At 37.3% G+C, this 26,750-nt stretch overlaps 1 protein-coding gene across 9 annotated transcripts in view; it reads left to right on the top strand.

Annotated features, from left to right (window-relative positions):
* Positions 1–26,750, top strand: part of LOC5570456 (neuroglian) — a 166,154-nt gene that overhangs the window by 111,263 nt on the left and 28,141 nt on the right. For all 9 annotated transcript variants that reach the window (XR_002499664.1, XR_002499662.1, XR_002499660.1 and 6 more), the window contains exons 5-6: positions 21,266–24,076; positions 24,138–24,469. Coding sequence is in view for 6 of the 9 variants with exons in the window: in XM_021841109.1 (XP_021696801.1) it covers positions 21,266–24,076; positions 24,138–24,469 (3,143 nt within the window). In the remaining 3 variants the exon portion in view is untranslated. The remainder of the gene's footprint in view (positions 1–21,265; positions 24,077–24,137; positions 24,470–26,750) is intronic.

Genomic DNA, 26,750 nt, shown 5'->3' with positions numbered 1-26,750 from the left:
AGTTTTTTTAGTCCGAATTTTGTTTTTCTAATGCTATTTTAAAAATTCAATAATATTCTCAAAAGCAATACATAAATAAAGAGTTGAAATTTGCACAAAATAGTTTTACACAAAGTTCTGTAAATAAATGTTTAATAATATTGAAATAATCGTATCAATATATGTCATAATTTTGATACAGTCATAGCATATTTTGTTAGGGGGGTCTCGTAGCCTCGAGGTTACGGTTTCGCTTCGTAAGCGGAAGGTCATGGGTTCGATTCCCAATCCCCCCACACAAAAAACTCCGTCCAGCCACCAGAAGACGCCGCACGAAGGACTGTGTATAGGGGAACACATCCATCCTTCGTCAGTATTGGATGGTGACTGAGACACATTGACCCTCTTTGTAGGCTGTTGCCTCACACGACACATATACATGGCAAAATGAACCACCGCACACAAATGGACTTCGATATGGATATGATTGGACCAACGGCAGCACTCTCCTCTACCTGCTCGGTGTGAGCGAAATAGCAATAAGAACTAGGATATAAATAGATTCTGTAAATATGATCCTCGGCATAGTAGTGGCCAAGTGCACGGAGTGCCTAACAAATAAAATAAAAAAAAAAAAAAAAATAGCATATTTTGTTATTTAACACTTTGTGAGTTTTTTATAACACACTTTGTTACAGTTGTTACAATTCTGTTTCGCTCTTCTGATCGGGTTGCGTCTTGGCGACCACGGCCAACGGATACCTTCTGGCGTAGAGGTCAGCAAAGTCAGAGAGCTCGAAAGGGCACAATCGCCACGAGTCAGTCAGAGTCGTTCAACGCCGCCAGCGGGGAGTGGTGGATTGGCCTCATTAATGCGATTGTTTTAAACATACCTAGTTTCTTTTCTTCTTGCGATCAACAACGATTGCAAACCGGAGTGAGTCAGTCAGCCGAGCAGTCATTGGACGATGGTGGAACGAATAAAGTGATTCACTTTATGCGTTCATTCGGTTGCAGGGAACTCGTTCTACCGGAGGTTAAGTGCGCTCGGATTCTGACCCAGAAGTTAAAAATAGGGAACGCAGTTTACGGATACATCCAGTCAGACAGAAACAGAGTTGGACTACTTAAGGGAATTACGGCGAACTAAGGCAGGAATGGGTGCGTCTCTTGAGAGAACGCATCGTCATGCCAGCAGCGATGACGAGTGATGAGGTGTTAATTTGTTTACATTCTTTCTCCATTAATGTGGAGTGGAGTTTGTTGAGTACAACTTTAGCCTTCGGGGTCGAGAAGAGTTTTTGAGAGATGTAGAACATATGTGGAAAAGTAATGTTTGTGATAGATAAGCTTTTCAATTCACCATGGAAAGGGCAAAATTTCTTCATTCGTGTTTAACATTCTTTGTTCTTCATTTTTATTAAAAAATGAGTGATTCCGCTAGATCTTTCAGAATTTTTACGTACAATTTTAAATTTCACATAAAATTTTAGCCACAATTCTCCAAAGAAACTTATTATATTTTCAGTCCTCCCAGAAGTTTCGATGCAAATTACATTTAAATTCATTCTGGAATTTCAATAATTATTTCAGTATCTTTAGTTATTCCAGTATCTCCACAATAATTATTTCAGTATCTTCACTAGAAGAAATTTGGTGTTATTTTTTCTAGACTTAAGGATGCTAAAAATTCATTCTACTCTTGTCCTCAAAGCATTCCAAACATATTTCTGAATTACAGAAATTAAACAACCTACAATTTTTCAAACTCCTCCAGAAATTTTGTTTATATTACTATAAATTTAGGAGAAGAGCACCAATTTTCCACCCATCAATAATTTCCGAACCATTCATACAATTTTGGCCTACTTTGTATGGAAACCCGAAATTTGGCACAAGATCCTTGAAGGTCGAAAATTATTGGTCTATCCCTATTTCAAAATAATACGTCGGAAGTTATAGTTAAAATTTATGATTAAAATTTTCCAACAATTTAAATATAAACCCATATAAGAATCCCTTAAAGATAAAGGAAATTTTGGACATAATCAGGGAACTTAGATACTGATACATGGTAGAATATGTCCTTTTTGTGACAGAAAATCTTAATAATAAAATTCCCTCCCCTTGGTTATGCGACCTTGCCGCGATGGGAGGGCATAATCCATTAGCCCATATGATGGAAACCAAAGGCGTAACCTGTAGTGGTGGTATCACATTTTGGCATTTTTTGCTTATAGCCGCGTCATAATTCATATGGCATAGACGCAATAATATCTCGGATGTGATCCAACGGACATTCTGCGTCATTGATAGAATTGATGCCCATTTCAAATAATTAATCTATTCGAAGTGGACATTAATACTATCCGCGACGTTCAGTTTGCCTTTTGCTAACCAGAATGATCCGTAGCCACTCTTACTATTAGCTAGCTAGAAACATCGTTATCATATACGACGTAGGGAATATTACTCTGAGGATAATGATTAGTAGATTCACTGAGTAGAAATAAGTGGCGTCAATCTTATTTTAATATGGTTTTTACATTGCCATAATAAAAAATACCTCTCTTGTAACAACGGTATAAATAATCTAATTCCAGCTTCATTCTCGCAAAATTTATAAGTAGAAAGTAGGCGTTATGAAGCAATGCATTTGCCACCGAAAAGTGAATCTTGTAGGAGACTGTAATAGAAGTCTAATGTAACTTTACTCGTAAATATTCACTATAATATGACTTGACTAAAAGTGACTTTTTTCTTTAAGGATATATGAACGTAATGACCAATAAATACTTTTAACAATAAAAAAGAAATTAACTAGAACTACTACTAAACAGCCTAATTTTGTTAATACTTGACGACAATTGACATTTAAGACTCTAATCTTACGAAAAGACAGGAGTAATCAGAATAGCACTTAATTAACAAATTATTCAAAACCATTTCGACTAGACAGTATTAGTAATGACACTACTACACTACTATTTCAAACAAATTCTGATGGAGCTGCTGATTTTCACAATGCTTCCTTTTCTCAGAAGCAAGGGAATATGGGTATTTAAAAAAACTACCAAGTCACAATACTAATAAAAAACAGTGTTCATGTGGGCGCCATTGCCTAGTCCGTCTGAGTATTGGTCCTGGTAGAGGAGAAACTTGGCAAAAAGCCAGACCGAGGGTTCAGCCTTGACAAGTTAAGCTGTCAGGCAGGCAGCTCCAACTGAATACCATACAAAAAAAAAAAAAAAAAAAAAAAAAAAAAAAAAAAAAAAAAAAAAAAAAAAAAAAAAAAAAAAAAAAAAAAAAATCTTAATAATAAAATTATTCGACTGTGCTGCTATCAAGACACTACTAGAGATTTTCAGTCCTTATTTTTAACAATTTGTATTTATCCAACATAAAACATGTTTAGATGCAAAACTCAAGTTTGGAAGGTTGGTAAAGGCAAGTATAGTTGTATAGTTGGGTGTCGTTCATGAGCATGTGAATCTTGATTGGAAACATTCAAATTTTTTGTTTACAAAAATATGTTTTGACTATTCCAGAAGTTCTGGAGGAAACTTCAAGGAATGCTTCAGATATTCTAGTGATTCTTTTTGGAATACTTTTATGAACTTCTCCAGGGATGCTACCACCAATTTTTCAAGGGATGCTCAAATGAATTCCTACGCAAATTTTGTCAAGAAAATCGTAGATCACTGCAACATTATTACCTCCTATGATTTCCACATGGATTACTCTATGAAAAAAATGACAGCGATTATCCCAGGATTTCCTCCAGATGTTTTGGCACTGATTCATTTACCGATTTCTCCAGTTGTCTAGTTCTAGGAGATCTACCACATATCATAAAGAAGTTTTTTTCACAAAGGTTCATTTTAGTAAAGATATTTTTTCAAGAAACTTATTGCGCCGTTTTTTTAATTTTTCATTTGGTCTCTATAAAAAATCATCCACAATTACTTTCAGAAATTGCTCCGATAATTCCTTTACGAAATCTTTTATAAACTTTTTCAAAAATTTCTCATTAGGTTCCTCCAAAAATTTCTCTCAGAATTTCTTCAGCATTTCATCAACATATTATTGCTATGGTTCAAACTTTTCTCTTATAAGTTTTCAATTAATATTTCCAAACTCTGTGGATTCTTCAAAACTTCATTCAAGGTTCCACATCAGTTATTACCACAGCTATTCTTACAGGTATTTATCTATTTATTCATATCTAATTTTCCTCAGGGAGTCTCGCCGAATTTCTTAAAAAAATGTCCTGAAGGACACTATTCAAAGATTACAGGGTTTTTTTCTGTTATATTAGCACTTTATCACGAAAATCCTAAGAAGAATTTCATCAAGAATACTAAAGTTCTTGACAAATCCTTGACATTTCCCTGGAGACATCTCCGGAAGAATTACTAGATTTTTTTTTTGATTTCTTTTAGAAATTAAAAATATTTCTTGAGAACTTGAAATTTGAGGGATTTCCGATGGAATCTCCGAATGGCTATCCTCAGAAAAACTCCAGTTTGAATTCTTGAAGGTATCGAAAACTAGAATTCTTGGAAGAATTTCTTACAAAGTTCTTTAAAAATTACAAAACAAATTACAAACAAATTTGTTGGAGCAATACGTGAAAGTAATTCACAGTAAAACGGGCATTAATACTTGCCAAGAGATTCCAAAACAGTTTCAGAATTATTCTTAGAGAAATGTTTGGTGACGTGGTTCATGTTGGGTTTCTTTTCATATTGATAATTCATGTATAGTCTCTTTTAAATTCATTTTTTTTTGTAGCAAGAGGTATCTAAAATTCTTATGTCCAAGGCGATCAAACTCTACCAGACTCGATTGTCCCAAAAAAAAAAAAAAAAAAAAATACAAACGCCCCTTGTGGGTTTTGTGGGTGTATCATCCATAATAGGGTCCTAAAATGTTTAATGTAATCTTGTTTTCATCTAATAACACGAAAGAGCATGTTACTGCAACTACTTTAATAATTTTTCCCTCTCAAATAACGGATATATCATATTGAAATTTTAATTTAAAAATTTGATCCATAAAATGAACCTTGACACTTAAGATCATATTTGACGTTCGCTGAGTCGACAAAAATACCACAGGGGTTTTAGTTTTAACACTGGGGTTGTTCCTATCTGACATTTCGGAAGGGACACGGAAAACAAAATACACCCAAAATTTGAGTTTAAGCCAAGGGGTGTGCAAATCTATAAAAACATAAAAAAATGTTTTTTGTACTTAAACAAATAAAAAACATTAAAAAATTAGTAAACATGTGTTTTTGGCCTAAACTTAAGCGTTTGGCACTAAAATTGGGACAGGGCCTTAGGACCCTATTCAGAAACCCATTTTAAGAGAAATGTCATTTTTTCCTTAAGTTCGAATAGACTATTTTCATCATATCTGATTTTGATGATTAAAGGCACTTTCAGATCATTTGATAAGAATGATTGTTTTTTGTAGTAATCAAATAAAAATCCTCAATTTTTTTCTAATAAAAGTTTAGAACAAACTGATAATAATACCATGCCCACACAGTTACGGATCACCCACAGTGACGGATCACTTTGGCGTTCAACATCGGATAACTAGCTCAAAATATAAACCTTGACGTAAAACTTAATTTTCCCATGTTATACTATTTGTCTTCTACCATTTGTAATGTTAAGTACAACATTCAACCGCAAAATAACGCTGTATTTGACAAATGTTTAGTTGGCACCACACAGCTATCATTATATGGTCGTTTTCTGTAAGAAGGGCCGTCAGCGTTCATAAGCTCCCACAGGTAGTAAAATTCAAATGTTATAGCATAAAACATGCTCGTTCCCTTCGATTTAGTATAAATCCATCTTTGGAAAACATGTTTCTTGATTATTGATTCTAAATACCGAATATTAGCACTTCTAACTAGTGATCCATAATATGGGCCAGGACATGATTGTTTACCATGGATATGGATCACTTCCAAAGAATGTATATTTCTGCCATTTTAAGCATTGTATTCGACATTTTCAGACAGTAGCACTAAGGATAAAACTAATTAAACATAAAGGTTTGTAAATTTCATTTTTTAGCAGACAAAAATGGGTGGAAAACTTGGTGTAGAGCAAAAATAGTACATGTCACAGTTGCTACAATGCAGTATCACAAAAATATGGCATTTTACCCTTGTTTCCAGCTCTAACACTGCTATTTTTGCAGTAATATGTAACACATTGTTAACTTTCGCCAAATCATGCAATACAGATGCATTGAGTTGAAAAATCTCTTGATTTTACGCACTGATCCGTAATATGTCACAATTTGATCCATAATATGAAAATTGATCCATAATATGGTTTTCCGAAACCGACACAATTTTCAATTTTTATGCAATCCTATGTAAATATTGCACTCAAAACAGTTTACTAACCGAAGTTCAAATTTGAAACGATTCAATTCGTGCTTTTAAATTACAGTTTTACGTTTTCCATGTCATTTTATTGAATTTTATAGGTCGGACTCCACACTATTTGATCCATAACTGTGGGGTCATAGTATATTAATTTATTAAAATGAAAAATACTTGAACATTTATCGTTTACATGCACTTAATTTGAAACACTTATTTTAAATGAATGTTTAGTCATGTAACATGAACTATTAGTCAATCATTTATGTACTTTTGAGAATTTCTAGAACCTGGAATTGTTTTTTTAAACCTGGAAATCTTAGGGAATTTCATTTCTGTAAATGAGTAGACACCCTGAAGAAAATATAAATGTACTATTCTTGGATCACAGGGGAGCATTTTTTGTTACAAAAGATAATTAAAGTAGTACATGAAAAAATTGAGATTGAAATAACTCTGAATCAAACTGTTGTAAATTTCACAATATGATATTACTCTTTAGTGTAGGCGCAAAAATAGTCATACTTCCTTAATCAGAGGGGCGTTATTTTAATTACATGATAATTTTCAATAAGGGAAGTGACCTGAAAAATTGTCATAGTTGCTGAACCATAGGAGCGCAATTTTCCTTACTTGGTATTACTCAATAAGGAAGTGGGTTAAAAATTAGCATGATTCCTGTATTCTATGGGCGAAATTTTGTATGTATAAGAGATAAAATAAATGATCATAAATACAGAATCAAAAGGGCGCAATTTCAATATTACGGTTCAAGATAATAAAGGACGGTGGGCGGAAAAATGTCATAATTCTTTAATCATAAGGGCGCAACTCTCATTCCATGACAATATTCTGTTGTGTAGTGAACTGAGCGCAACTTTCATTAGAAGCGAGTATCCTTTTGAGAAGTGAGTGAAATCAATCGTCAGAACTCCTGACCTATAGAGGTGCAATTTTCCTTGCTTGATTTCATAAAATTATGAGATGAGAGGAAAAATATCATAAAAAAATCATGTCTTGAGAGCGCTATTACTATAAAATATTAGACGCCTTTTTAAAGTTGATTTCAGATGCATAAGCGCTCAATTTTTATTATAAGATAATATTGAATAAGGGTATGTGGGCGGAAAAATTGTCATAACTCCTGAATAATAGGGGCGCAATATTCATTACATGATAGAACCCTTATGAGAAGTGAATGATACATTTCAAACAAGACCTGAACTATGGTGCCCTATGGGCCCAGCCTCATCACATGAGGAGGTAGGCAAAAAATTTTAAGTAGTGGAATAAAAGAGGAGAGAATTCTAGAATCATAAGAGTGCATTTATCATTATATAATCAAAATTTAAAAGAATAAATGATTCATTTATCAAAGAGGCGTAACTTTAATTGGATAATATTATTAATGAGTGGAGATGGTTGATAAAATTGTCACAATTCATGAATGGTAATGGAGCATTCCTTTACATAGGGTCGAAATTTTTATCAGATGATATGGACGAAAAAAGTGTCATAATTCCTGCATAATAGGGGTGCAATTTTCATAAGATAACAGAAACCTGTTGAGTGGTGGATAAGATCATAGGGGCGCAGTTTTCTTTAGATATAAATCTTTTGAATAGTTTATGAAAAAAAATGCAAAATGCAATAACTCCTGATTTATGTGGGCGCAATTTTGCAATTTTAGTAACATAAAATTATTTCTGAGAAAAAAAGTTATAATACTTGGATCTTACATTTTGTCGATTATAATACCTGGATCCTACATTACGCCGGCATTTTGTATGCTGGACAAAATAAAAGGTCATAAATACAGATTCAAAAGAGCGCAATTTCAATTATATTATTCAAGTTGATAAGAGAAGGTGGGCGGAAACGAAGTCATAATTCCCGAATCATAATGGCACACTGCCTATTTCATGACAGTATTCTGTTGTTTATTGAACGAAGCGCAATTTTCATTAGAAGTGAGTGAAATAAATCGTCGAAACTTCTGACTTCTAGTGCTCAATTTTTATAATGCGATACAATTCAACAAGGGTAGGTGGGTAGAAAAATTCTCACAATTCCTGAATAATAGGGGCGCAGTTTTCCTAACATGATAAAATCCTTATGAGAAAAGAATGCAAAATTTGCTACAATGTCTGCACCATATCATTATATGATATTATTCAATGAGGAGGTGGGCGAAGAATTGTGAGTAAGGGATAAAAAATATGACAGAATTCAAAAATCATTAGGACGCAATTTCCATTATATGATTACACTGCGGAACACGTTTTTGTCTCCAGCACCAAAATACCGCTATTCACTTAATTAAGGGTTGCTGAATCCATTGCCGTTTTCAGAAATGTCATAGCACGTCTAAGTTTTGAGATATTGACTGTTGAAATGCAAAAAATGACTATTTCAGCCAACTTGCATGCAAGTTTGACAGCTTGTAAGGTAATATATTGGCTTAATTTGCCACAGAATTCAAACTTTTTGTGTATAACAATACTTATTATCAAAGTTTGTAATACTTTTGATGCGGAAAAGTTATTTTTGGATGGTTTAGAGAATGGTTGTATTTTGCCATATAGAAGAAACGAAGAATTTTGTATGGAGACTGCAAGCATGTTGAAAAAATCGGTTTAATCGAAATTTAATCGCGCAATTTCAATCAAATTATGTCTGAAATGAAAGTTCAAGTTCTATTTTGCATGTTTGGCGGATTAGATCACAAAAAATTTTGACAAATCGTACTTTAAATTTCATGTAAACATGAATAAAACCAGTGTTTTATACAACTTTGGCGACCTGTAGCTAAAAATTGTGACGTGCTGGAACATTTCTGAGAATGGCACCAGATTCAGCAACCCCAAATCTACTAGAGACACATAATTTGATCCTTGAGACACGCAAAAATGTCATTTTTGTTACGCTGTGTTATAGAAGGGTGCCCATCCATCCGGGAAAACCCCGAGTTATAAAAGGGCGGGAAAATACGGGAAATACCCGAGAATTTGAACAACATACCGGGAAAATATGTATTTCAAACATAGAAAACTGTCTGTCAACTCGTAACTTGTTATTTGTTTTATCACAACCCTGTAAAAACCGTTGGTTTCCCTGGTTTCCTAGGGAATTGTTTGGTAGATTATTCTAACATTTCTTACCGATTTCTTGTAAAATGATTTGTAGATTTATTGCGAAAAGATATTAAACAAATTTAAAGGAGATTTTATGGAATATTAACATTCTTAGGAGGGTACTTTAGGAATCCTGGTAATGTTCTTAGTGAGATGCTTGAAAGATTTCATTTTGAATCATGGCAATTTTTAATAAGATCTTCGAAGGAATCTTCACAGGAACCGAGGCAATAATTGACCAGTTTCTTTAAAGTTCTTTGAGAGATCGCGAAAAAGGTAATTGGTAGATTGTTTATAAGGTTTTTAGTTGATTCTAAATAAGATCCTTAGTTGATTTTTTCAAATTCTTAGTAGCGGTTGGCAAGAAGCTGGGCCAAAAACAATGTCGAAATTCTTGGGAAATCTTTTTGAATTTTGAGCAAATTTATTGAGAATTCCGTTTAATGGTTTCTGCAGTCACCGATGATACTGATTTTTGATGAAGCCTTGTCTGTATTACTAGTTTGAAAAGTCCTTATGCTATAACAGAGTTGTTATGAGCCCTCTAATAAAATTTTGTATATGGATGTCTTCCGATTTACTTACAGTGAATTCTTTCAATCGTCCTCGACAAATTTGGAAAATTTTTAATGGGTAAATAAACAGCGAGGTCCTTTAGGTATTCTTGGGTAGAATTTTGTTGAGATTCTTGGGCAAATGTTTGATATATTGTTTAGAAGATGCTTTTTCTAATATATGTCGATAAGTGTATAAAGTTTCATATGAAAACAGTTACATGCTTTTTGGCGAGACATCGTTTCTGTTGAAAGATCTCTCCTTGGATCTAACATGAGTTTTACAAAAACAATTTCTTCAGAAGCCAGTCATGTCTAACACATGATTCCGACGGCATTCTTAGAAGGTATTAAGTATATGAGACGAAAATTATCTCATATAATTGGGGATCGTTTAGAATCGAGAGTAACTTCTGATAAGGGCGTATGTATTTTTGGCACCACCATTTAAAAAAATTGTACCTCGGAAACCGTTTGTTATAGAGAAATAGTGTCTGAGGAGGGATGGTAGACAATCCAATAGGCTTTGTAAAAAAAATGTACACTGAAAAAAAATACTTTTATTTTCATGAAAAAATCGAAATTAAACCTTAAAACACAAATTGCAAAAAATAGGTATCTTCGATTTTTTTCAAATTTTTTCTGTAAAATTTCAATGTAAAACCAGATGTTTCAAGCACAGTTAAAATAAAAAAGTTTTTCTAAGAGCAACTTTTGGTGCATTTCTGAAAATTCAATTTCTGGCCGTAGAAAAGACGTTTTGATGCTGTAATATGATTCTTCACCCAAAAACAATTCAAAATGCTAATAACAATAATCTTCCTAAAACTAGCCATTTTCAAGATATTTAGGATTCAATTATATTAATATCATAAAACTTAAGAAAATACGCCCGTTTCATAAGTTACTCCAGGTGCTCCACCAACAATGTTACGTTTATCTCTTTCCACATTAATATCCCATGTTTTAAGGGCAGTTTCAACATGGTGCAATTTAAAATAAAAAAAGTTTTTCTAAGGGCAACTTTTGGTGTATTTATGAAAATTCAATTTCTGGTTATAGAAAAGGCGTTTTGATGCTGCAATATGATTCTTTATCCAAAACAATTCAAAATTCTAATATCAATGATCTTCCTATAAGTTACCGTTTCAAGATATTTGGGATTGAATTATATTAATATCATAAAACTTAAGAAAATACGCCCGTTTCTTACATTGATTTGCCAGCATGGCCAGGTATACGCTTGTACGGGTAAGCAAAATGGGAGGTACTTCGAGTAAGAGAAAATTGAGAGTGGGTAGATAGAAAAGTTCGATAGAATCCGCTATAAAAGGCAGGGAACGATCAGGCTCTGGGCATTCTTGTGTAGATTGTGGTCGAGATGTGACGTACGGTCACGACACCTAGATAGGAAACGCATATAAAAAATCTAGTTCAAGCACTAAGAGAACAAAGAATTCGTTGAAGTATGTATGTATCGCTATGTACCCGCTAGTGTTTCGAGCGAAACAGAGAATGTGCCCCGAGCGAGCCGAGCGCTTGATCAACTATTGTTTTCATTGCCTCCGTATTTGTCTTGGTTTGTTTGACGGATCATTTTGGAGGGATTGGTGGCGGCTAATAATATTGTTACATATTGTTATTGTTACTTCTCAACAATTCGTTTATTTGTGTAAGTGTCAAAGATAAAGTTGATGGGATATTATTGCGCATTTCATTCACCACTGGACTCCGCAGTTAGTTTTTATAAATGAGGGAAGGAAAATAAAAGTGCGATTCTGCATCCAATCTTGTTGATGTCTTCAGCGCACTCATTCATTATAAATCGTAGAATAAGTGCGCTGAAGACACCAACAAGATTTGATGCAGGATCGCACTTTTATTTACATTCTCGCACTTATGAAAACTGACTGCGCAGTCCAGTGGTGAACGAAATACCCAATAATGTGGGAAGAGATTAACGTAACATTGTTGATATTAATATAATTGAATCCTAAATATCTTGAAAACGGCTAGTTTTAGGAAGATTATTGTTATTAGCATTTTGAATTGTTTTTAGGTGAAGAATCATATTACAGCATCAAAACGTCTTTTCTACGGCCAGAAATTGAATTTTCAGAAATGCACCAAAAGTTGCTCTTAGAAAAACTTTTTTATTTTAGATTGCACCATGTTGAAATTGAGCTTAAAACATCTGGTTTTACATTGAAATTTTACAGAAAAAAATCGAAGATTCGATTTTTTCATGAAAATAAAAGTATTTTTTTTCAGTGTATATTTTTTTACAAAGCCTATTTGATTGTCTACCATCCCTCCTCAGACACTATTTCTCTATAACAAACGGTTTCTGAGGTACATTTTTTTTAAATGGTGATGCTAAAAATACTTACGCCCTTATCAGAAGTTACTCTTGATTTTAAATGGTCTCTCCACCAGTGGAAAAAACTTATTCTATTATATCGAAACTATGTGCAAAATTCCATTTGAATCCAAGGTAGTCGAGTTTCATCGTTTACCGATTTGGCGTGGAACCGCTCAGGTGCGCAATTATTTACATGATACTCCATAAAAGGAGGCAATATTTTTTTATATAATCCTAAATAACTGGGGTTAATAAGAAAACATTACCATAGTTCTTGAACCAAAGGGGCGGGCGCAATTTTTTTTAGATTATATTTTACAATGAGGAAATGGGCGTCAAAGTTTTATAATTCCTGGAATATAGAGAACAGTGATCTGTTGATTAGTGAATGGGATCATTTTCATTATAAGATAGATTTTTTTCAATATATAAAAACATGTCGTAATTACTGAACTAAAGCGGCGCAACCAGAGGAGGTGAATAAAAAAATAATAATTGCGCACTTTTTTTTTTCAGAAAATAGAACCCTTTAAAGGAGCGCAAATTTTACAGTTTTGAACGCCAGTTTTTATACTAAAACCACATTATTAAGCTTAACGATTACTTGAGAAGTAAACAGTTATGATTTTTATAAACAACTCGTATATTGTAATAATCAATTTTAATTTGGTTTTTCTTGATTTCGGCAAAACCCAATGGCTCTCCAGAATTATCATGGAGAATATAAAGTTAAATTTTTCAAAAATTCTGATAAATCCAGAGGTGCTTTTAGAGTAGCTTTATAGCTTCTGGAAGAGAAGCTTTCCAGCTTCTGAAAGAGAAGCTTTCTAGCTTTTGGAAGAGAAGCTTTTCAGCCTCTGGAAGAGAAGCTTTCCAGTTTCTGGAAAAGAAGCTTTCCAACTTCTGGAAGAGAAGCTTTCCAGCTTCTGGAAGAGATGCTTTTAAGCTTCCGGAAGAGAAGCTTTTCAGTTTTTGGAAGAGAAGCTTTCTAGCTTCTGGAAGAGTAGCTTTCCAGCTTCTGGAAAAGAAGCTTTCCAGCTTCTGGAAAAGAAGCTTTCCAGCTTCTGGAAAAGAAGCTTTTCAGCTTCTGGAAGAGAAGCTTTTCAGCTTCTAGAAGAGAAGCTTTCCAGCTTCTGGAAGAGAAGCCTTCTAGCTTCTGGAAGAGTAGCTTTCCAGCTTTTGAAAAAGAAGCTTTCCAGCTTCTGGAAAAGACGCTTTTCAGCTTCTGGAAGAGAAGCTTTTCAGCTTCTGGAAGAGAAGCTTTCCAGCTTCTGGAAGAGAAGCCTTCCACCTTCTGGAAGAGAAGCACCCAGGATTTTCCAGAATTTTTTTGTCAAAATATTTATTCTGGAAGATTAAGAATTAAGAAACCCACAATTACCACCGCAAATGACTAAATTGTTCACGAATTTGGCAGACAATGACTCTAGCAATTTATTTACATATTTTCTATGAAGAATGACATCTTTGTTGCGCCTCCTTCATAGTGCTTCTAACTTATTACAATTATGAACTCAATTTCCAAATTACTAATCTATATAATTTAAAAATGGTATGGTGTTCGTATGTCACGAAATAGCTTGAGAACGGGTCATCGGATTTGCATATTTCTTCCAAGTAGCATTCGTCCAGGACTGACTCCCATTCGTTCGTGCGTAGAAAAAGTTTAGAAAAATCTCCGGAATATACGGAAAACCTGGAGAAAAAAATCTGTCATTTTGTATGGGGGATTACATGGCATTGCCCAACAGCAGCCTACTTGATGGCAAGACTAAGTTTTCCAGGACCACTAGTTTACTAATAATAAATTACTGATAATCAAGTCATACTCGGAATGGATTCAAGATTCAAAATATAATATAATATATAAATATCAATTTAAGATTTGCTTGAATTTTTGTTTGGATTAATACTTGTAAATCTGAAGTCACTTTTTGGACAACATTTCTATCATTTTGGTCAGAGTCTGATTTTTGTCACTATTATTTTGCTCTCTGGTTGCTCCATCTCTGCAAATAGGATTCTGTGGTAATTTTCTTAAAAAAAAAATATCATGCATTCAAAGTAAAGATACGGTATTTTTTATATTGAAGCAACTTTCCATTGTCACATACAAATTTCAATGAATATTAATAAGACTTACTCCAGGCAGTAGCAGTTGGTCAGCTCACCAAATCACCCTCCATTTTCATGGAAATACCCTCATCCACGTCGTTGAAAGTTACTGTAATAGAACCGAATGACATGGGGTGGATCGAAGAGATCACACGACTCCTACCAGCCAAACGAATGTTTAATCCCCAAGAATTAATTCGCCAGGGCTATTAAATTCCGTATACCTACAACCACAGAGCAATAACAACTACAACACGGCCTGACACCATTCGGCATATGGTTGATGTCAGGTCGTTCCGCTTATTGTGAGCTTGTTCTTGATTCCCTTCGATGTCGACGAAGAAATTGACGATGGGAAAGTATTTATGTCGGTCGGCAGAACATTCCCATTTTTGACATGTTTTCGGCTTCAACGTCCCATTCTTGATAATAGGGAAATCTGAGAGCGTTTATCGGAAACAAAATGTTCTTTTCATCAGACGTTCCGTGTTTCCCGGATTGTGCAATAAGGCCAACCGACATCGGTGCCATGTCCGCAGCAAAACCCCAATTCATTTATTCATTAGCCTATCCAATGTTAATTTGTCCAACGCGAAAGTTGGCAGGTGTCTGATTGCTAGTGGAAAATGCATTTTTGATCCTGGATTCATTATGGAAAAGCAGTTTGGCTCCCGACAAAGGGGTCCACTCGTGCATGATGGTCAAAAATTTACCGAACTCAAAAGTCATAAACTGCAATCAGCGTAACTATTATGGCCTCGCCTTCTCGGTGCACCGTATCCTTAACCTTCGGGCTGTCGCGCTGTTGTACTTTGTACAACAGTTGTGATTTATATGCTATCATTTTGCAACAAAGATATCTATCGACACCAAACCTAAATGTATTCCTCAAGAATCTTCTTAAGAACAATGCTCGGCAGTTTCTATTTACAGTATGACCCTTTATAATACGGTAAATCAACAAATGTACATGGAAGTCGCATAATAATGAACGCACTATGTACGGTTCGAGGAAACCACAGTTTGAAATCGTCATATCTCGAAATCCAGATAATATAGAAACTTGGGGTCTTTAGTAAAGTTGTTCTGGAGGTGAAGCGCTATCTGATGGTACTTTATTTCATTCGGAATTTAACCGCTAGATGGTTCTAGTGGGCATGGAAGTTTTACTTTTGTTTTGCAGATTTTTCAGGATCCTGATCATTTAGAAGGATGTCGTCTTCGGCAAAGTTGTTTAGTAAGTTAAGGACTATCATTTTTCGAGCTAGTTGATTCAAAATTTTGCCACTAGGCGGCGCTAGTGAGCACGAAACTTTTGTTTGCAGATATCTCAGGAGCCTGACCACTTAGAAAGGTGGTGTCTTCGGCAAAGTAAATTGGTAGCTCAAAGGCTATCATTATTTGAGCCAAGAAATACGATATTTTGCCATCAGGCGGCGCTAGTGAGCATGAAATTTTTGTTTTGCGGATACTGCAGGATCTTGACTTTTTAGACAGGCACCTTTGGCAAAGTTGTTCAGAAGCTCAGGGACTATCATTATTTTAATAAATCTCTAACTTTAAGGATTAAACAAAGAAAGAACTTGAGCTACTGAACAACTCTGCCGAAGACACCATCTTTCTAAGTGATCAGGCTCCTGAGATATTTGCGAAACAAATGTTTTATGCTCACTAGCGCCACCTAGTGGCAACATTTTGAATCAACTAGCTCAAACAATGATAGTCCTTGAGTTACCGAACAACTTTGCCGAAGGCGCCATCTTTCTAAGTGGTCAGGATCATGAGATCTGGGAAACAAAAGCTTAATGCTCACTAGCGCCGCCTAGTGGCAAAATTCCGAATTTCTTGTCTATAATAATGATAGCCCATAAGCTACTGATCAATTTTGCCGAAGACGTCATCTATCTAAGTGGTCAGACTCCTGAGATATTCGCAAAACCAAGGGTGTTGTACAAAGTACAACGCGCGACTACTCGCGTTACAAAAATTCGCGCGACGACCGAAAGGTTAAATCACCACCAATTCAGGAGCAACGAGGCCATGACAGACGCCGTAATTTCGGTGGTTGATAACAATCATTGTGTCCTCGCGGACGTCGCTTTCTCTCCCGATCAGAAATGTATAACAAAGTTATATCACCAACTGTAATTTATATACACGCTTGTTATGTCATTATGATACTATATAAGAGAACCTCAACTAATTGTATCTCATTTTGTTATAAATGTGATAAAAAGTATCTAAACCTGTAATAATTGTGATACCATTCGAATATATTTTGTTATATTTGTTGTTACTTTAACATATTATTGAGTTATAGTGTTCATTCTGTTATAAAATGCATTCAACTAACTATCTCTGGTTGTTACAATTTTGTTAACCACTGATGATCGGAGCACACACATATTGCGGTTACCGAAAATTGCCTAGGCCCTGTCTGCGACCAACCGACGACGCGACGACGGTTCCGTCCTTCCCTGACCAGTGTGTGAATTTATTTCCGATATCGGTCGAGGGTCAAATCACCACACCGTTGGCCATGAGCGCAATTTAGACAAGCGTACAATTTACGGCCACTATTTTTCCCGACGGAGGTCGATCAACTTGTTGTGATAGTAGCAATCGAGTCTGTGTTGCGATACAAAAACAGAAAACGCAGAATGGTCGTTAAATTGGGCAAATATTTTGGAACGGGCGAAAGCATAAATCAGATTTCCTTTGTGGGTTTGTTGCAAAGTCGAGGGAAAATTCGGTAATTGCCGATTAGATCTATCGTCATATAACTGCAGGAAAAGTAACTGCTCGTATATTTGCAACTCCTTTTTGTTGAAAATCAAATCGAAATCGAATCGAAATCGAATCGAAATCGAATCGAAATCGAATCGAAATCGAATCGAAATCGAATCGAAATCGAATCGAAATCGAATCGAAATCGAATCGAAATCGAATCGAAATCGAATCGAAATCGAATCGAAATCGAATCGAAATCGAATCGAAATCGAATCGAAATCGAATCGAAATCGAATCGAAATCGAATCGAAATCGAATCGAAATCGAATCGAAATCGAATCGAAATCGAATCGAAATCGAATCGAAATCGAATCGAAATCGAATCGAAATCGAATCGAAATCGAATCGAAATCGAATCGAAATCGAATCGAAATCGAATCGAAATCGAATCGAAATCGAATCGAAATCGAATCGAAATCGAATCGAAATCGAATCGAAATCGAATCGAAATCGAATCGAAATCGAATCGAAATCGAATCGAAATCGAATCGAAATCGAATCGAAATCGAATCGAAATCGAATCGAAATCGAATCGAAATCGAATCGAAATCGAATCGAAATCGAATCGAAATCGAATCGAAATCGAATCGAAATCGAATCGAAATCGAATCGAAATCGAATCGAAATCGAATCGAAATCGAATCGAAATCGAATCGAAATCGAATCGAAATCGAATCGAAATCGAATCGAAATCGAATCGAATCGAATCGAAATCGAATCGAAATCGAATCGAAATCGAATCGAAATCGAATCGAAATCGAATCGAAATCGAATCGAAATCGAATCGAAATCGAATCGAAATCGAATCGAAATCGAATCGAAATCGAATCGAAATCGAATCGAAATCGAATCGAAATCGAATCGAAATCGAATCGAAATCGAATCGAAATCGAATCGAAATCGAATCGAAATCGAATCGAAATCGAATCGAAATCGAATCGAAATCGAATCGAAATCGAATCGAAATCGAATCGAAATCGAATCGAAATCGAATCGAAATCGAATCGAAATCGAATCGAAATCGAATCGAAATCGAATCGAAATCGAATCGAAATCGAATCGAAATCGAATCGAAATCGAATCGAAATCGAATCGAAATCGAATCGAAATCGAATCGAAATCGAATCGAAATCGAATCGAAATCGAATCGAAATCGAATCGAAATCGAATCGAATCGAATCGAATCGAAATCGAATCGAAATCGAATCGAAATCGAATCGAAATCGAATCGAAATCGAATCGAAATCGAATCGAAATCGAATCGAAATCGAATCGAAATCGAATCGAAATCGAATCGAAATCGAATCGAAATCGAATCGAAATCGAATCGAAATCGAATCGAAATCGAATCGAAATCGAACCGAAATCGAATCGAAATCGAATCGAAATCGAATCGAAATCGAATCGAAATCGAAGCGAAATCGAATCGAAATCGAATCGAAATCGAATCGAAATCGAATCGAAATCGAATCGAAATCGAATCGAAATCGAATCGAAATCGAATCGAAATCGAATCGAAATCGAATCATCGAATCGAAATCGAATCGAAATCGAATTGAAATCGAATCGAAATCGAATCGAAATTGAATCGAAATCGAGTTGAAATCGAGTTGAAATCGAATCGAAATCGAATCAAAATCGAATCGAATCGAAATTGAATCGAAATCGAATTTAAATCGAATTTAAATCGAATCGAAATCGAATCGAAATCGAATCGAAATAAAACAGAATTGAAATTTATTGAGAAATATCATGAAAAGTTATGATAATATATTTCAAGGACAGCTTCCAAACCCTATATGAGCACAAATTTTCGCTCGATTATCTGGAAAAGCCAAATAATTTATTCATGTTTGCTTCACTTTTTTCTCATCGTTTTATTTCACGTTCAGTTAGTAGGTATGCAGTTATATCTGCCGGTTTGAATCACCCTCGTGGTTATCATAAAATATGCAAATACATCAGTCGAACCATACCCTTTTTTGTTTCGGATGCCTTCTAGGAGAAACAAAGCATTCCTAAGCAATGCTTCTAGTTGGATTACTATGTAAATCAATACATAGTTTGAGAAATGAAGTTATTTCCAGACGAGTTGACGTCGTTTGCTCACGAGTAACGTCTTCTTCTAACATGCCAGAAAATTTCCTTGAGCAAAGCAGAACCAGAAGAACTATAATTTTATCAATGAATTCCTTCCGTCAGCAAGGCAAATAATCTTTGTTTGCATACTGCACCACCAAGGAGCTTTTCAATCATCAAAGAGACGGAAAACTACGCCAAGTGGAAAACATTCTCTTAATCCGCAGCACTTGGTGCTTCTTGGGCAGCCAGCCAACCAGATTTTACCACGTCGTCGTCGTCTGCCACAGAACCCGTTTGATGTTTGAACTTTCTTTGAACTAGTTCACTACTGCAGTAGACATCGCCCTAAGGGACTATAAGGGATCAATCGCAAAATCTTTTCACTTTGTTAATTCCTTTATAAGTATCATTTCAAACATTACTTTCAATTCTCTTATCTAGGTGTTTTGTGTTAAGGAACACTATTATCGAAATTTGGTAAAATTTAATAAAGCTTTTATTAACATTCTGTAACAAACATAGGAATAAATCTTCCAGTTTTTTCAAGTATGAAGAAAAACTATCCAAACTATTTTGTAATCTACTACAGATGACTTGCAGGCTTCGTCCTTTGGCGGAGAGGCCTGTGTCATCCAAAAACAAAGATTTTTGACAGTCAGATGTTAAAATATTGTTCAATATCGGTCCCAGAATACTGCCTTGAGCTTTTACAGGAAGTCTTTCAGACTTGAAGTTCTGATAATTAACCTGAAGTGTTCAATTTGACAGATAACTTAGAATAATTCTAACAATGTACCATGACCCCACAGTTATGGATCAAATAGTGTGGAGTCCAACTTATAAAATTCAATAAAACGACATGGAAAACGTAAAATTGTAATTTAAAAGCACGAATCGAATCGTTTCAAATTGGAATTTTGGTTAGTAAACTGTTTTGAGTGTAATATTTACATAGGATGGCATAAAAATGAAAAATTGTGTCGGTTCCTGAAAACCATATTATGGATCAATTTTCATATTATGGATCAAATTGTGACATATTATGGATCAGTGCGCAAAATCAAGAGATTTTCAACTCAATGCATCTGTATTGCATGGTATGGCGAAAGTTAACAATGTGTCATATATTACTGCAAAAAATAGCAGTGTTAGAGCTGGAAACAAGAGTAAAATGCCCTTTTTATTGGGATACTGCATTGCACACCAAGTTTACCACCCATTTTTGTCTGCTAAAATATGATATTTACAAACCTTGATGTTTTATTAGTTTTGTCCCTAGTGCTATTGTCTGAAAATGTCGAATCCAATGCATAAAATAGCAGATATCTACATTCTTTGGAAGTGATCCATAACCGTGGTAAACAATCATTTCCTGGTCCATATTATGGATCACTAGTTAGTAGTGCTAATATTCGGTATTTTGAATAAAAATTCAAGTAAAACGTTTTCCATAGATAAATTCATACTAAATCGAAGCGAACGAGCATAAAACATGCTATAAAATTTGAATTTTACCACCTGTGGGAGCTTATGAATGCTGACGGCACTTCTTACAGAAAACGACCATATAATGATAGCTGTGTGGTACCAACTAAACATTTGTCAAAAACACTGTTATTTAGCGGTTGAATGTTGTGCTTAACGTTACAAATGGTAGAAGACAAATAGTATAACATGGGAAAAATATGTTTTACGTCAACGTTTATGTTTTGAGCGAGTTATCCGATGTTGAACGCCAAAGTGATCCGTCACTGTGGGTGATCCGTAACTGTGTGGACATGGTATGTTAAAAATCTTTCCTCTAATTCAATTTCCTTTCTTTCTCCTTCTTCCGCAGATACCGCTGGATCAAGAACGGCAAAAAGTTCGAATGGCAAACGTACGATGACCGTATGTCGCAGCAGCCGGGTCGCGGTACCCTGGTTATCAAGTCTCCCCGGGACGAAGATCTCGGTCAGTATCAGTGCTTCGCGGAGAATGAGCACGGAACGGCCACTTCCAATTCGGTGTTTGTGCGCAAGGCCGAACTGAACTCGTTCAAGGATGAATCCGCCAAAACCATCGACGTGGACGAGGGATCGCCGCTGAAGATGCAGTGCCAGCCGCCGGATGGTTGGCCACGACCGAACGTTTACTGGTTGATTCAGAACATGGACGGTGGCATCAGCTCGATCAACAACTCTCGGATGACTCTGGATCCGGAAGGTAACCTGTGGTTCTCTAACGTGACTCGTGGAGATGCTTCGGATGATTTCGTTTATGCTTGTGCGGCTTCTTCTCTGTTCAGAAATGAATATAAGATCGGTAATCGAGTGCTGCTACAGGTTAAGCCCACGGGTATTTCAGCTGCCCAGAACAAGCATCGTCCGGAGAGGCAATACGTGTCCAGGAAGAACGAGGTCGCGCTGAGAGGTAAGAAGATTGAAATTTTCTGTATCTATGGAGGAACGCCACTGCCGCAGGTGGTTTGGACCAAAGATGGTCGACCGGTTCAGTGGAGCGATAAGATTCAGCAGAACAATTACGGGAAGTCGTTGGTGATTAAACACGCCTCGTTTGAGGATCAGGGAACCTATACTTGCGAGTCGTCGAACGGAGTGGGAAGTGCAGAATCGTACTCGATTCGATTGGAAGTACAGGCTGTGCCGTACTTCACAAAAGAGCCGGAGATCTACAACGCTGCCGAGGATGAAACAGCGGAGTTCACCTGCGAAGCTTCCGGTGTGCCGAAGCCGAACATTATCTGGATTCACAACGGAAAACCCCTTGACCAGTCGAAACCTAACCCAAGACGTCAAGTTAGCTCGAACAGAATTTACTTCACTAAGTTGGAGAAGGGTGATACCGGTAATTACGGTTGTAACGCCACCAACTCTCTAGGTTACGTTTACAAGGATGTGTACCTGAATGTCTTGGCCTTGGCGCCTGAGATCACCGAACCACCAAAGCTAGAATACACCGTCGATCGACGCAACGTTACCATGACCTGTCGAGTTTTCGGTGCTCCGAAACCGGAAGTCAAATGGATCCGCAACGGACGTGAGTTGACCGGAGGTAAGTTCAAGGTCGAAGCTAATGGAGATCTGTTCATTCGTGGAGTCGAGTTCTCCGATGCAGGCGAGTACACCTGTAATGCGGTGAACAAACTTGGAGAGAAGTCCGCTTCTGGTGAACTGGTTGTCAAGGAGCACACGAAGATCATTGACGAGCCTCAGGATTACGAAGTTGTTGCCGGAACTCCAGCAACCTTCCGGTGTAACGCAGTGGCCGATAGCTCGCTAGAACTCACCATCGAATGGTTGACGAACGGTGAAACGATCGATTTCGAAAGCCAGCCGCGATTCGTCATGACCAACGATTACTCGTTAACGATTTCGAAAACCATCGAATTGGATACCGGCGTTTACACTTGCTTTGCGCGTACCGATCTGGATGAAGTAATGGCCAACGCCACCCTGACAGTGTACGATCGACCGAATGCACCTTCTTTGGAGAGCATTGAATGCCACCAAACTGTAGCCACTCTCTCATGGAAGCCAAACGGCGACAATCGGTCTCCAATTCTGCATTACACCATCGAGTTCAATACCTCATTCACCCCGGATACTTGGGAGATCTCCTCAAAGGACGTCCCGGCCACAGATTTCACCTACAGCGTGGACATGAGCCCCTGGTCAAACTATACATTCCGAGTGATTGCCATCAACAAGGTCGGTCCTTCCCTCCCATCAGGACACAGCGACGTCTGCACCACTCAGCCAAGTGTTCCCTTCAAGAACCCGGACAACGTCGAGGGTCAAGGCACTGAACCGAACAATCTAGTCATCCGATGGACCCCCATGTCCGAAATCGAACACAACGCTCCACGATTCCAATACCGCGTATACTGGCAGCTGGACACCGGAGTCGACCACTGGAACACCGAAGATATCTTCGATTGGCGTCAGTCGGAACTGGTCGTTCGAGATCAGGAAACATTCCGTCGGTATCGTATTAAGGTCGTAGCCATCAACGAATTGGGAGAAGCCAACGTTGCTCCCAAAGAAGTCATCGGATATTCCGGTGAAGACAAACCACTGGACACTCCTACCAACTTCACACTGATTCAGGTCACCGCTCCTACCTCAGCCATCCTCAGCTGGAATGCAGTTTCGGAAGAAAGCATTCGAGGCCACTTCAAGGGCTACAAAATCCAAACCTGGACCGATGCGGATGGAGAGGAGAACCTTCGGGAAATTCTCGTTACTGCTGACTCCAAGCAAGCTTTAGTCACCGACTTCGTCCCGGATTCGACAAATTACGCGCGAATTCTCGCCTATAACGGACGATTCAATGGACCCCCAAGTACAACCCTGTCCTTCGATACCCCCGAAGGTGTTCCAAACACGATCCAAACCCTGGACGCCATCCCTCTGGGATCTTCTGCTTTCCTGCTGAAGTGGAAGAAACCACTGCAGCCCAACGGAAAGCTGACCGGCTACAAGATCTACTACGAAGAAGTGAAAGGCACCTCGTTTGGACCCCGAATGGAACGCGAACCGCACATCCACGATCCGAAAATCACCGAAGCCAAGCTGGGCAAGCTGAAGCCCAACACCAAGTATCGGGTGCACGTCGTCGGTACAACGAAAGCCGGAGAGGGACAAGAGTAAGTTCCATGCGAGTCACATTTCTTCCCACATTTCAATAACTCCTTTTCATTCCTGCAGCTACTACATCGAGCAGAAGACTGGCACCGGCACGGCGATCGTCCCCGATCAGCCCTACTTCGCGTGGGAACAGGAACCCAATGACAACGGCCAGGCGGACATCCGGGTCATTTGGCAGCCGAACCTGGAGGGCAAACCGGGCTCGCACTTCTTCGTCAAGTACCGGATCAAGGGCGAGAACCAGTGGCTGATGACGGAACCGGTGCTGTACGAGAACCACCACACCGTGCACGGGCTGGATCCGGACACCAACTACGAGTTCCGGGTCGTGTCCGTGGACGGCGAGTTCCAGACGGAGTCGCTCTCGCAGGAGGTGGACACTTCAGGCATTGGTGAGTAGTAGCTCTCCGGGGAAACTTTGAGGGGACAGGGTATGAAGGAACTGTTGACGTAGGACTTCAATGTACACCCAAGTAGGCATAGGTGTCGACATATTTTATACTTAGTCTTCATCTATGTCAATAGATGACTTTTTCATTTGAAGTTACATGAATCGCATCAATTATCAAGATAAATCCAGATTTTGTAGCTTCTGAATCCTTGCTCCTGAACTCCTTCCCATGACAACCATGAAGATGCAGAGGTATACTCGGTCTTTAGTAACAATGGATGTCACACTATCATTGCTTCCCTTCCCAATTACCGTAAGGACGTGGCCGGAGTCGTTATTGACTCTAGAATGTTTGAATTTCTCGAATTTGTTCAATGAAGATGGTAACCCGAGCAAAGCTTGAGATCATATTGAAAACTAATTTTGATGTTGTGATGTCGCAAATTTTGATAACTCAGTTTGCTGTTATTTTGGTCGTTTTAACGGTTAAAATATCAAAACTGAGAACACAAAAATATTCTCATGAAATCAAATTGAAAACTGCTTCTGCTATCATGGAGGGCAAATTGAAAACTCATTGAGATGTACATATGTTTGATCGATATTAAAACGAGTCTACGACAAAATGAATGCTTTATTTTTATATTCACGTAGTGTTTATACATGCAGCACGAATAAATTAATGATTATATAAAACAAAAACTTCACCAAAAATTTAGAATGATAGCAGAAGAAAAACAAAACATGATATCGAATATTCCAATGACAAACTGATATCAAATTATGACATCAACTTGATGCTGAAAACAGAATATGTTTTCGACTTGCTTTCTTTTTGATGTTGGACTTTGCTCGGGAAGCTACTCTCAAGCTGCGTGTAATTTAGATTGTTTTGGTCAATAATGGAGTAGCAACTACGAACAGTACGTAAAATTCATTCACCTCTTATTTTAAATGATTCTCAAAATACTCATTTAGATATCACTTCTAAAAATCATCTGACATTCTGCCATGAATCATTTGATAAATGCCCTCAAGACTTTATTCTTGAAATTCTTTGATCTCTTCTCTGAGAAATTTCTCAGCAAGTTCATATTCTTAGAATTTCTGCAAAAGCCCGTCCAGAGATATCTCTGAGAACACCCTTAGGGAACAAATTACTCTGATCATACTTCTAGAAGATCCATCAGAAATTCATTCAAAGATATAAGCATAATTTTTGCCAAGAACTCTTGAAAAACTTTCACAGCATTTCTTTAGAATTACTGCAGAATTCCTTGAGTAAATATCTGAAGGAGCTTTTTTATGGAATTCGAGAAGAAATGTTTTGAGGAATTTACTTCCATGGATTTGTAACTAAGGCCTTGTTTATATTACGGAGTTGTATCTTGATATAAGCTACGTGATATAACTGTATCGCGAATATCACTATTTTTCCTAAATTATACAGCTGTATGATGAAGTTCCTGTAGGTGCTCCTCTGGAAGTTCCTGTAAGAGTTGCTCTAGAAGTTTCTCTGAAAGTACCCAAAGGAGTTCCTTCGAAAGTTCCAGAAGATCCTCCAGAGTTCCTTCATAAGTTCTACTGGAAATTCCTGTGGAAGTTCATTCGGTAGTTTCTGAAGAAGTTCCTCAAGAAGCTACTGCAGAAGCTCCTCCGGAAGTTCCTGTAGTCTTCTTCTTCTTCTTCTTCTTCTTCTTCTTCTTCTTCTTCTTCTTCTTCTTCTTATTCTTCTTCTTCTTCTTGGTAATACGTCCCCACTGGGACAGAGCCTGCTACTCAGATTAGAGTTCTTATGAGCACTTCCAAAGTTATTAACTATCTTTGTCAAAGTTATATTGTGTGGCAGGTACGATGATACTCTGTGCCCAGGGAAGTCAATTTCCAATACGAAAAGATCCTGAACCGAGCGGAATCGAACCCAGACACCTTCAGCATGGCTTTGCTTTGTAGCCGCGGACTCTAACCACTCGGCTAAGGAAGGCCCCAAGTTCCTGAAGTAGTTCCTCCGAAAGTTTCTGTATGATTCTGTAGGACGTCCTTCGGAAGCTCCTGTAGAAGTTCTTCCGGAAGTTCCCCTAGTAGTTCCTCCGAAAGTTCACGTATAAGTTCCTTTGGTAGTTCCCTTAGGAGTTCTTCCGGAAATTCCTGTAGATGGTCATTCGGCATTTCTAAAGGAGTTCCTCAAGAAGCTACTGCAGAAGTTCCTCCGGAAGTTCCTGAAGTAGTTCCTCCGAATGTTTCTGTATGATTTTTTTTCGGAAGGTCCTATATGAGTTCCT

This window comes from Aedes aegypti, chromosome 1 (genome assembly GCF_002204515.2).
Source record: "Aedes aegypti strain LVP_AGWG chromosome 1, AaegL5.0 Primary Assembly, whole genome shotgun sequence".
NCBI classification, from domain to species: domain Eukaryota; kingdom Metazoa; phylum Arthropoda; class Insecta; order Diptera; family Culicidae; genus Aedes; species Aedes aegypti.
The sequence above is the reverse complement of the archived record's forward strand: the minus strand, read 5'-3'. Positions and strand labels throughout refer to the sequence as shown.